The sequence below is a fragment of the Canis aureus genome, chromosome 16 (genome assembly GCF_053574225.1).
Source record: "Canis aureus isolate CA01 chromosome 16, VMU_Caureus_v.1.0, whole genome shotgun sequence".
NCBI lineage: Eukaryota > Metazoa > Chordata > Mammalia > Carnivora > Canidae > Canis > Canis aureus.
The window spans coordinates 26,372,293-26,385,057 of NC_135626.1; the positions used below are offsets into that span (position 1 = coordinate 26,372,293).

The following is a 12,765-nucleotide window of genomic DNA, read 5'->3' on the forward strand; positions in this document are numbered from 1 at the left end:
AATGAAATTTTTTGTTCAAATATGGAACTACATACATTTAGCAAGCCTAAAATACAAGTGAATTTTCTTTTTCACATACAAAAGAAAACATACTGCTTTATATGCTATCTTCTATGTTAAATCTAACTTTTGTTATTATATACGGTAGCTATGTTTGAAAGCCCAGTTCAATGATAATTTTATAGCAAAATGAAACTCCTCTGTTATTTTTTTCAACTGTTTTTCATTAGATTGTTATTCTTCACCTAGTGGAAGGAAGGTAGGGCAAAGACTCAAATCTAGCAAAAAATTTTCAGTTATACTTCCTTCAGGTTTATCTCTTAATTTGTAGGCACTTAATAGTGTCCCTAAAATTACTAAACTACAGACAATTCAGTTATTAATTTAGCCTGCTAAAAAGAAGGCTGAGCCTCAAGAGGTGGTTATGTGCCCACACATACATATATTCACACATCAGAGTATATAATGCCTTCATTGCAAAGATTATAAAATGATAATGGAGCCTGTTAGAATATTTGACCTTATTTTCTCATATGACAGCTTGGAAAGTAACAAAATGTAAGCAAATAAAATGAATTATCACTAGAAACACTTCCCTATGTATATGTACAACTTACCTAAAGTCTTTGTGTTTGCTAGGAGAGCTTCCTCATAAGACAGTATATAATAAAGCACCAAAAGCTGTGCTGTGATACTGAAACGTTGATTAAGGCGGATGTTGTCACCCTAGAGGTAATATTATAAATAATTTAAAATATTGTTAAATTTCATGTGTACTTTTTTGATGGTAAAAGCTTTTAAAATAGGCTATTCAGTGTTAACTGTTCCCAAGTTCAATAAAATGAGAGCAACATTGCACTAAACTCAAAGACACAACTCAAAATTTAAATTTGAGATGGCACAGGCGATGAAAGACAACATGCTTAATCATCTTTAAGATTAAAAAAAAAATAAAAAGACTTCAGCTGTTCCTCAACAGCAAATCCATCAGGCTGCTTCTGAAAAAGGTTTACAGGAGTCTCAAGTATTACCTGGAATTACCATGAAGAAAATAACTCCTGGGCAGCCCGGGTGGCTCAGTGGTTCAGTGCTGCCTTCAGCCCAGGGTGTGATCCTAGATCAAGACTTGATCCAGGATCAAGTCCCGCATCAGGCTTCTTGCATGGAGCCTGCTTCTCCCTCTGCCTATCTGTCTGCCTCTCTCCCTCTCTGTCTCTCTCATGAATGAATGAATGAATGAATGAATAAATAAATAATCTTTAAATAAATTAATTAATTTAAAAAAAGAAAATAACTCCTAAAAAACATATTGTACATTGGAATACATTTGTGAAAAATACAACCATATTTTCCTTCTAAAAAATGGAGAAAAAAAATTTTTTTTCAAATTTCCCATTTGAATCTAAGTGTATCTTAGATTCCCAAGAAGCTAAACAAATCTCTGTTGATCGTGTTGAAATGCCAAATAGTCCTTAGTTAAGCACACTCTCTCGGGCATTCTTTAGACTTTAAAAGGTAGCTCTTTTAAAGAATTCCTCAGAAAGTGCCTCTTCAACAAACTACTTGAAACTAATGCCATACTTGTAAATTTCATAAGTGATCTGAAGAAATGTAATCCCATTTCAAATTCAGAACCACCTAGAAGTCCTCTAATAATCAAAGAAAAAATATGGAACAAGTCAGAAGAAGAAAAGAAAAATCAACTAATAAACGTAAAGAACTATTTTACCCCAATGACTCCTTGGAAAATACTGAGGATCTCCTGTTCTGTGACTGGCTGATTTGTGGCTTCTGGATTAGATTTCGATGCAGGAGTAAGAATGGAATTTATATACACGTCAATCAGAGGAAGTAATTGAGGATGAAGTGGAGTAGAGGTCTCACACAGCTGTCTATAAATCCAGTCCTAAAAAAGGTTATAAGCACTCAATCAATTATGGCAATAAGAAAAAGTGAAATCTAGTAAACACATACAACTTGACATGATTTATGAATCAGTAAAACTATAAGCTTTTAGCAGTTACAAATAGATTACCCAGTTTCACAATTGTCTTTGATCTAAAAATATGAATTACTTTTACATCCTAATCAAGACTATTATTGTCTAGTGGAAGATAAATATAATTGATGATTGGATTTTGGGTTTTTAATCTATAATTTTTTAAGTAGTAGGAAAAATATTTTAAGTCCCTACTATATCTGTATATAGAGCACCATCTGTGTTGTAAAAGACCCCACAGCACAGAGGAATTTAGGGAGAGGGATAGTTCTTCATAACAAATCCTCAGATAGATTTAAAAAAATGGCTTTGGCAACCACTTATGGGAGACTATCATTAACTACACATGGATAGAGAACATGTGGATACATTGAGTATGCATTCAGCCTCTTAATTCTTATCTGTTTCACGTGCTAAAAATATAAAGAAGAGGATACAACCTACCTGAAAAATAACTTTACTAAATCATGAAAACAATGATAAAGGTAATATATCAATGCATATATCGTTCATTGTTCTTTATAAATAAAAGAGTCTCTAGAAAACACTCAGACGTCTTTACCTTCTGGGATTTATTTTTTCTTTAAAAGGTCTTTTAACTGTTTGGTATAGCCAACTATAACTGATTGAAAATATATCAAAATACGTATATTAGATGATAGTTATCCTTGGGACAAAAGTACAAATGCTGGTCATGGCTGATAAGCAACTTTGTCAGTTTGGTGAACAAAACCAAAGTATAGAAAATGGCAATTTCAGGATCCCTGGGTGGCTCAGCAGTTTAGCACCTGCCTTCGGCCCAGAGCAGGATCCTGGAGTCCCGGGATCGAGTCCCGCATCGGGCTCCCTGCATGGAGCCTGATTCTCCCTCTGCCTGTGTCTCTGCCTCTCTCTCTCTCTGTCTCTCATGAATAAATAAAATCTTTAAAAAAAGAAAATGGCAATTTCGCACCAAGTTTTAATGAAATGGCCAAAAGGTATCATTAAAATTTTAACTGGATTAGTAATACTCTTACATTTTGTCAATAAATTAAGAGTTACATTGTTTAAAAAAACTGAAATTAATGTCCTACTTACTATGTATAAATGATTAGTAACTGTATTTCATACATAAAACCCGCAGCAGAAGCCTATAAAACTAACAGAACTAGAAAAAAAGGAATGCCTGGTTGGCTCAGTAGGGTAGGCATCTGTCTTTGGGTAAGGTCATGATCTCAGGGTCCTGGGATCGAGCCCCAAGTCAGGCTCTCTGCTCAGCGGAAAGTGCTTATGCTTTCTCTGTCTCTGACAAATAAATTTTTAAAATCTTAAAAAAAAAATAAAGAATTAGGGGAAAAAAATTAACTTGAGTTGTAGCTTCAAATATAAATGTAAGGTCATACTTTTATTGACACTTTGTGCTTGGTAAAGGAACGACTCCTTAGCAGCTGGTAAATACAATGAATAGGTAAAAATCCCGTAATGTTGGCACTCAGGTTGCTGGTGACAGGAACCCGAACAGCATGAGCTGTGACAACCTAAAAGGGAAAAATAGTATTAATACATATGATAAAACCAAATATAAAATTATTCTGAAAAAGGGAGGATTAGCAGGTAGTGTCAATTCTAACACAAATGTGATCCTTAAGAATGAGTGAGAAAAACTAATTATTACATGATTCAATTATTTCTGGATGATAAAGCTGCATACATTTAGGGATTTGTAAAGCACTCTAATTTTTTAAAAAAATTTTAAACATAAATATGTTAACAGTAATATCAAGTTAAAAAATGTAAAATCAAAATCTGGGCTCAGTGACTTTAGATAGGTCACTTTATCTTCTAGGCCTATTTTCACATCTATAAAATGGGACAATACAGTCTTACCTGCCTCAAAAGGTTTTTGTGAGAGGGAAAAATTGCTTTGAAAAACATATGTGAATTATAAATTATCAATTCTTTATATGTGACATATATTCTCTATATGTGATAAATATATAGGGATATAAATATATACATAAATAAAAATGGATTTTTATTATTCTTCTCATTGTGTCATGCATAGACCTCTAATGGTTTTCAAAGACCCTCCAACATTGTCTTCCAGTGAGTTCAAATAAATACATAAAAAATAACTTATGAATTTCCTATGTATTATTTGTGTCTGTTATGTGGGAGTGTATATATACTGAGAGAAAAAGGAAAATTGGTATAGGGATGAGAATATTATTGTAAAAGAAGCAAAAATTATGCATTCATGAGCATTTTCAAATATCTCATTTTTTCAGACATATGTTTTTTGTAATCTGAAGTTTAAATTGACAAATTAAACTGGGAATTAATTTTAAATTTCAGAGTTGTATCTTTTGCTGAAAAAATAAAATATCCATAGGCTTAACCCATGGACAAAAGTACTGCAGCCAAATAAGAACACATAAATACAAGAATAAAGAATTAAGGGGCGCCTGGGTGGCTCAGTCGGTTAAGCATCCGACTCTTCAATCTCAGCTCAGGGTCATGAGTTCAAGCCCCAGTTTAGGCTCCACACCCAGCCTAATTAAAAAAAAAAAAAATTAAAAAGAATAAAGAATTTAGATTCTAGTTTATAATTTAGTTAGAAATGAACATTACAGCCTAAAAGTTTAAACAGGTCTCTTTTTATTTTTCTCTGACAAACCCAAATGATTACCCCATGTGAGATCCCTACCATTAATACTGAAGACCATATTCTTCAGCATTTACTCAACATCTCCAAAATATATAAATCTAAAACATGCTTTTGTATGTAGTAAGTAGCTTTAAAAGCAAACTTTAAAAGGGATTGTTCTTTACAGAGTTTTAAAGATTAAATAAACCATCACTAAAAACTACAAAGGAACAGAAAAAGACCATAGTATCCTTTTAAACTGAGATATACAAGTTTTCCCCAAAAAAAGTTATAAAAGAAAGTTACAGAAGTACCTAAAAATAAAGTTAAAAGAAGTACCTGCTCAGTAAAAATTTCCTGTGTGAAGATAGTCTTCATCCTGCTCAAGGAACTTGGCTTAATTACAATCTAAAACAACCAAAAAAATTCTAATAGCATGTAAAAATATATGAAGTGCTTTTCTCTGATAAATGTATTATCTAAAATGACTATGATATGTAAAATTAATGTTCAAATACTCTATTTTAAAAATGGCTTCAGGCACCAGGATGTCTCAGTTGGTTAAGTGTCCTAGGACAGAGTCCAACATTGGGCTCCCTGCTCAGGGAGGAGTCTGCTTCTCCCTCCTCCTCTACGCTTCCCCCCTCTCATGCTCTCTCTTATGCTCTCTAATAAATAAATAAAATCTTTAAAAAAAAATAGCTCCTCAAACCCTACATTAAAGTGTGTTTTTCTTTAAAAAAAATAAAAATAAAAAATAAATAAATAAAGTGTGTTTTTCCTCAGACATACAAAACTACTTAGTAAATATTACTATCAACTTTTCAAGTCAGTGGGAAGAAGTGGATTATTCATCAATGAAGGTAAAACAGCTATCTTCCAGGGGAATAAATAAATAAATAAATAAATATATATATATATATATATGCACACATGATACCATACCCAAAATGAACTCTAAGTGTACTAAAAATTTAAATATGAAACACGAAGCCACAACGACACTGTAAGAAAACATAGGTAACTGTTTCTTTAAATCTGAGAAAAGAGAATTTTTTTTTCATTTAAAACATTTTTTTTTTACATTTTTTTCTTTTTTTAACTAATCTCTATGTCCAGCATGGGGCTCAAACTCAACCCTGAAACCAAGAGTCACATGTTCTACCAACTAAGCCAGCCAGGTGCCCTCCCTGCCTTTTTTTTAAGATAGTATTTCTAAGAGTAACATCAAAGTAGGAACCATAAAATAAATACTAAATATAGTATACACACCAAAAAAAATAAGTTTCACATGGCCAAGAAGGACTGAGAAGAATCAATGCAACATATTGTACTTCTCCACTGTTAAAGACACTAAGGAAAATAAGATATGCTGATTTAATAGTAACTTTTCAAGAAAACAAGTGGGGAGAGGGATTACTACCATATTACACTACAAATCACCTAACTATAAAATAAAGCCCCATTTCAATATTAGATAAAATATGTGTCTTGAAATCAATGAAATATGATACATAAGGCATAATGGCATATCATTTATATATGAATTCTGAATCAGTGAAAGGATAAATAAATAAAAATCCCTATAGGAAAATCAGGACATTGATAAACCTCTTCACAAAAGAAATGAACCAGCCAAAACACACAGATTTTTAAACTACAAAGAAAAAAAAAACAAAACCCTATGAATTAAAAAAAATAATTAAAACTACAGTTTCACTAGTAAACGATGAAATGAAAATTAAGTGAGACTATCTTTCATCAATCAAAGTTATAAAGATTAAAAAGAATGGTATGCCCACTGATGGTGAGAGTCCAGTTAATTGGTACTCTCATTCACTGATAAGAACAGTTAAACTGGTATAATCTTTCTTAAAGGTAATCTGGCAGTACTCATTAAACATCTTAACATCATCATATTCTTTTGCTTAGTGATTGCCTTCTAGTACTTTTTCCTAAGGAGATAATCCAAATACTTTTTTTTTAAAAGACTTTATTTATTCACGGGAGACACAGAGAGAGCAGAGACATAGGCAGAAGGAGAAGCAGGCTCCCTGTGAGGAGCCTGATGCAGGACTCGATCCCAGGACCCTGGGATCATGCCCTCAGCCAAAGGCAGATTCAACCACTAGCCACCCAGGCATCCCAAAAAAGGGGGCACCTGGCTGGCTCAGTTGGTAAAGCATGCAACGCTTCATCTCAGGATCCTGAGTTCAAGGCCCATGTTGGGTGTAGAGATTACTTAAAAAAAAAAAAAAAAACTGTTTAAAGATAAACATATTTGAGCGTCTATGTGGTATTTACATAAATAAGGATAACCATCTAAGCCCCATCCAGAAATTAGCAAATCTACATGGCAAATAAGAAAGGATCCATTAGAAAGTCATGATTGGTACATAAGATGTACTATGTTACAGTCAATGAAAATGATATTGTATTGAAACATTTACTGATGTGAGGAAATATCACACAGAAGTTCTTTAAATCACAAAATACATATATCAATATAAAGAAAGAACAGACACAAGAGTGTTAACAGTAGTATACTTGATATCTTGAACAATGAAATTATATTCTTCCTTTCTTTTGTGTTTTTTAAGTTTTCTATATTTTGAGTTTTCCCAACTTTCTATCTTGAACATCTTTTATTCTGGCAAATAAATGTTTTCATTAATATGTATTTTTTTCTAAGAGCTCCTGATTAATTTCAAACTATTAAACTGAAATTACTTCAAAATGGAAACAAAATATACTATATACTACAAAAAACCACCCAGCTTAGAAATACTTTCCTTAGAGAAAAGATAAAAGAAAATTACCTTCATCCCCAAAGTGGAACAGACCAAGTCAATAATAGCACTAAGTTGATTGCTGTGAAAGTACATAGCAACCAATAACAACATCTCCCCAAAAGAAGCAGAAACGCCAGAAGTACTGTTGAAACAAAAAAGAAAATGTAAATTTCCAAAGACAATAAGAAACACTAACTGCAACAAATGAAGTCATCTTACCTTTCAAAATAAGCTTCTTCTTTTATCATCCAACTTAGCCACACTACCATTAGCTGCTCCTGTTCAGGTGTACTATAGAAAATATGAAAAAGTCACTGGTTTGAATCAGATATACAGGCATAGAATGAGAAAACATTCTGGAATTATTTTTAGCAGAAATTATTTTTTCCTTCTCTATTCTGAAGTATCAATTCAAATTAATTGCTTGTTGAAATGGCCATTAACTGTCATTGAAATATGAAGTAGTTCCAAAGATGAAGAATAAGGACCTTTGCTTTTTTTTATGAATGTGAATAGTCAAACCCTCTCAAAGGCTTAATTACTGCATTTCCAAGTTGGAGAGAGTGAACTTCTCCTTTTTTTAGAAAAGTCAAGACTTTTTGGGATTAAAATAGTAGAAGAACTATATGAATGGTTAATATTTCTTTAAAAAAATATTTTATTTATTTATTCATGAGAGACACAGAGAGAGAGGCAAAGACATGGGCAGAGGGAGAAGCAGACTTTATGCAGGCAGGGAGCCCGATGTGGGACTCGATCCCGGAACTCCAGGATCTCGCCCTGAGCTGAAGGCAGGCGCGCTCAACCACTGAGCCACCCAGGCATCCTTGAATGGCTAATATTTCATTCAGAAAAAAATCCAGTGTTTAAAATGGTCATCAAAAAGTCACAAACTGAGTACTAGGGCTGTAACAAGGAAAATAAAATTTAATTTACAGAAACACTTTGAGTAGAATTCAAAATTATAGAGAAATAAGTGATCACTAGTCAAAGAAAAAGAAAAATGAGCCATGGGCTCATCAGACATAAAAAATTATTATAAAAACATACCAAAACATTTTTAAAGGGAATGCCTATTCCATTGAAAGGTACAAGTCAACTTTGACTTATGAAAATAATTTTGATTTTCTATTTCATTGCAAAGTAAATGGATAAAAAAAGCAACTGAAAAGCCTGCTATCCCAAGCTAAGAGAATTTGAAAGGTCATTCTGAACTATACTTAAACCATTTCACTAATAAAAGCATTAAATGGTAGAAAGATAACAGCCTTTAGAGCATGGCAGAGCTCAGTAGGAATCCTATCTCTATTAATTACTGGTAATGTGATCTCAAACAAGAAATTTAAATGATCCTTCTAAACTTTAGCTCTCCTGCGGCCCTGGTTACTCTGGAGGAAGCAGAAGCTATGGAAGTGGTGGACAGGGTTATGGAAACCAGGGCAGTGGCTATAGTGGGAGTGGCAGTTATGACAGCTATAAAAACGGAGGAGGCGGAGGCGGCTATGGCAGTGGTAGTGGAAGCAACTTTGGAGGTGGTGGAAGCTATAACGATTTTGGCAATTACAACAATCAATCCTCAAATTTTGGACCCATGAAAGGAGGAAATTTTGGAGGCAGAAGCTCTGGCCCCTATGGTGGTGGAGGCCAATACTTTGCCAAACCACAAAACCAAGGTGGCTATGGCGGTTCCAGCAGCAGCAGCAGCAGCTATGGCAGTGGCATAAGGTTTTAATTACTGCCAGGAAACAAAGTTTAGCAGGAGAGGAGAGCCAGAGAAGTGACAGGGAAGCTACAGGTTACAACAGATTTGTGAACTCAGCCAAGCACAGTGGTGGCAGGGCCTAGCTGCTACAAAGAAGACATGTTTTTTTGTTTTTGTTTTTGTTTTTTTTTTTAATTTATGACAGTCACACACAGAGAGAGAGAGAGAGAGAGAGAGAGGCAGAGACACAGGCAGAGGGAGAACCAGGCTCCATGCACCGGGAGCCCGACGTGGGATTCGATCCTGGATCTCCAGGATCGTGCCCTGGGCCAAAGGCAGGTGCCAAACCGCTGCGCCACCCAGGGATCCCAGAAGACATGTTTTAGACAATAGTCGTGTATGGGCAAAAAAACTCGAGGACTGTATTTGTGACTAATTGTATAACAGGTTATTTTAGTTTCTGTTCTGTGGAAAGTGTAAAGCATTCCAACAAAGGGTTTTAATGTAGATTTTTTTTTTGCACCCATGCTGTTGATTGCTAAATGTAATAGTCTGATCATGACACTGAATAAATGTGTCTTTAAAAAAAAAAAAAAAAAAAAAAACTTTAGCTCTCCTATTGAAAAATACAGATAGAAATACCCACCTTCCAGAAGTGATGAAGATTAGAGATAATATTTAGCAATTACTTTAGGTAAAGAGAAAAGAAAGCACTTCATTTTATTACCTGATTTCACACGCTCCTGAAACTCCAAACTACATTAAAAGGATTTTCCTAAAAGGCATAAATGCATAAGATGATGCTGAGGGACAACACAAAATGCTGGAATTGACAACACATATAGAAGAGTGGTAAATAATTTAGTAGATCCAAGAAAGCAGAATACTACACTGGCAGGAGGGAAAAGCCAATCCACTTAATACCACAGAATCGCTAAAGACCTCAGGAACTGAGAGCTCCAGGCAGTTGTGGGATGAAGAGTGAAGACAAATTAAGTTTAAAAGGTCAGCAGTCTATATAAGTAGTAGACCTCCAAATCACCTCCTCCATTCTACACAAGTAGATGGTTCCCCATGCCCCAGCAGAGAGAAGACTGGAGATTTGTGTTCTGGACATGGTGAAAGAGGGAGTCTCTGAACTGAGGAACAACCAGGGCTATCTGGGACACCATTCTAAAAGTAGAATTATGTGAATAATTATACTACAGGTTTAGATCTCCTAACCTTTAACCCCTACTTTTTAAATTTTGCTTATGGGTTTTCTTATCAGGTCTTTATCCTCCACGTAAGGCAAGAGTCTCCTCTAAGAATCCGGTAAACCCAAGAGCTTCCCAAAGAGCCACCTAGGCATTAAAAGCTTCAATCTGCTTGTTAGTTTCTTACTCTTTTTTTAAAAAAAGATTTATTTATTTGAGAGAGAAGGGGGGAGGAAGGGCAGAGGAAAAGAATCTAAAGCAGACTCCCCACTGAGCACAGAACCTAATGTGGAGCTTGATCTCATGATCCTGAGATCATGACCTCAGCTGAAATCAAGAGCTGGACATTAAACTGACTGAGCCACCCAGGCACCCCTCCTACTCTTAAATATAAACAATTAAGAATGATCAAAACCCTGAGAAAAGTTTCTGACTTAAAAAATAGAGACCAAAAAAAAAAGTAAAAAAAAACCTTAGAGAAAACCAACAGTACTAACAAAACCTCTTCAATCATTATGATTGGGATGCCTAGGTGGCTCAGTGGTTGAGCATCTGCTTTTGGCTCAGGGCATGATCCTGAAGTTCCGGGATCAAGTCCCATATCAGGCTCCTCATATGGAGCCTGCTTCCCCTGTCCCTGTTGCCTCTCTCTCTGCCTCTCTCTATGTCTCTCATGAATAAATAAATAAAATCTTAAAAAAAAATCATTATGATTAATTTCAGAGAAATCATGCCACTATGAAGCAACAGCTACCGTACGGAAGAAATATCCAGAAAACAAAAAAGAGCTCTTAGATGTCAAAAATGACAGAGAATTGGAAGCTGAAAACAAATGCTTGAAGATACAATGAGCAGTATCTTTTCAGAGTGATAAAATGTTCTAAAATTAAATTGTGGTAATGGTTGTACAACTTTGTAAATATACTTAAAACTATTGTATTGTGCACTTTAAAATGGGCAAGTTTTATGGTTTTATGGTATGTAAATAGTCTCTCAACTAGGCTGTTTTGTTTTTTTTTTTTAAAGTAGAATAAGACAAATATATAGAAAACAGGAAAGGATAAGAAAATAAGATAATCATTTTAGGAAGTCCAATATCCAAATAAAAGAAGGTTTTGGACAGGAAAAAGTCCTATGCGGAACATTACCAACATATTAGTTTAAGAAAATTTCCTAGAGCTGAAGGACATGATGAGTTCCCAGGTTAAAATGGTTTACTGAATACCTAGGATAATAGATAAAAACAGGCATATCATCCAAAATTTTCAAAATCCTAGGGACAAAAAGCTAATCCTACCTGTCTCCATAGTTTTAAAAAACTAGGCTACACAAAAAAACAAAAATCAGAATGTCATCAGACTTCTCAATAGCAACACTACAAGTAAGAAGACAATGCAGCAAGACTTTCAAAATTCTCAAATGATATTATTTCCAACTTTAAATGATAAACCCTATGTAACTATCAATCAAGTGTCAAAGTAGAATAAAGACATTTTCAGAAATACCCGGTCTGAAAATAACTGATCTCCCACATACTCAAACTAAAGAAGCAAAATGAGAAAGCAATTAAAAAAAAAAAAAAAAACTATGTTGGGTGCCTGGTTGGCTCAATCAGTAGAGCATGCAACTCTTGATCTTGGGATCGTAGGTTCAAGCCCCACACTGGGTGTACTTATTAAAAAATAAAATCTTAAAAAAAAAAAAAAGAAAAAATAAGATATAAGATGTAGCAAGCAGGAGATCCAACAAAGGAGATATGAAGCAAGTCCTAAAAACAAGCGTGAAGAGCAATTTCAGGATGAGAGCTGAAAAACTCATTACAGAGGTAATGAGTTCAGAGAGTAGGAAGAGACTTCATCAAGACAATGAAACTGACAGAATAAGAAAATAAGAAGTATGAACATCTTGAGAGAAGGTTCAGAATGGCAGAGTTTGAGGTTGCATTAATGTTAAGTGCACAGAACAAAGAGCCAATGAAAAATAACAAAATGCCAGATAATTTTTAAAGTAAAAAACAAGTTTTGCAGAAGAAAAGTTATCATCTACTATATGGCTGAGCCTCCAATAATATAATATGAACAACTACATATTTGTCAAAGCAAAATTGCAATATAACTGTTCTGGGAGAATGGGAAGATGGGAAGGATATGTAGATATGCTGGGAGAGGGAAGAGAAAAAAGAGAACTAATTCCTCACCTTTCATGTAGGAAATCAATTACTCCTAAAATTAAAAAATCAAAAATATAGCAAACACAAACGTTATTTAAAGATGTGGAAGTAAAAAACAAAAGAATCAGCTATAAGAAATTAAAGAAGTTGAAAGAAGTTGCCTTGAGGGAAAGGGAAATAGGAAGGAAGGGAATAGGGACTGCCATACAGTAGATGCTACTGACACAATTTACTAAAAGATAATACCGGGATCCCTGGGTGGCGCAGCGGTTTGGGCCTG

General features: G+C 34.4%; 1 protein-coding gene across 5 annotated transcripts in view; it reads right to left on the minus strand.

Annotated features, from left to right (window-relative positions):
* Window positions 1–12,765, minus strand: part of INTS2 (integrator complex subunit 2) — a 52,490-nt gene that overhangs the window by 22,959 nt on the left and 16,766 nt on the right. For all 5 annotated transcript variants that reach the window (XM_077852398.1, XM_077852401.1, XM_077852397.1 and 2 more), the window contains exons 10-15: window positions 7,637–7,708; window positions 7,445–7,559; window positions 4,965–5,033; window positions 3,382–3,516; window positions 1,730–1,906; window positions 618–726 (exon numbers count right to left, since the gene is read on the minus strand). In XM_077852398.1, the coding sequence (XP_077708524.1) occupies window positions 618–726; window positions 1,730–1,906; window positions 3,382–3,516; window positions 4,965–5,033; window positions 7,445–7,559; window positions 7,637–7,708 (677 nt within the window). The remainder of the gene's footprint in view (window positions 1–617; window positions 727–1,729; window positions 1,907–3,381; window positions 3,517–4,964; window positions 5,034–7,444; window positions 7,560–7,636; window positions 7,709–12,765) is intronic.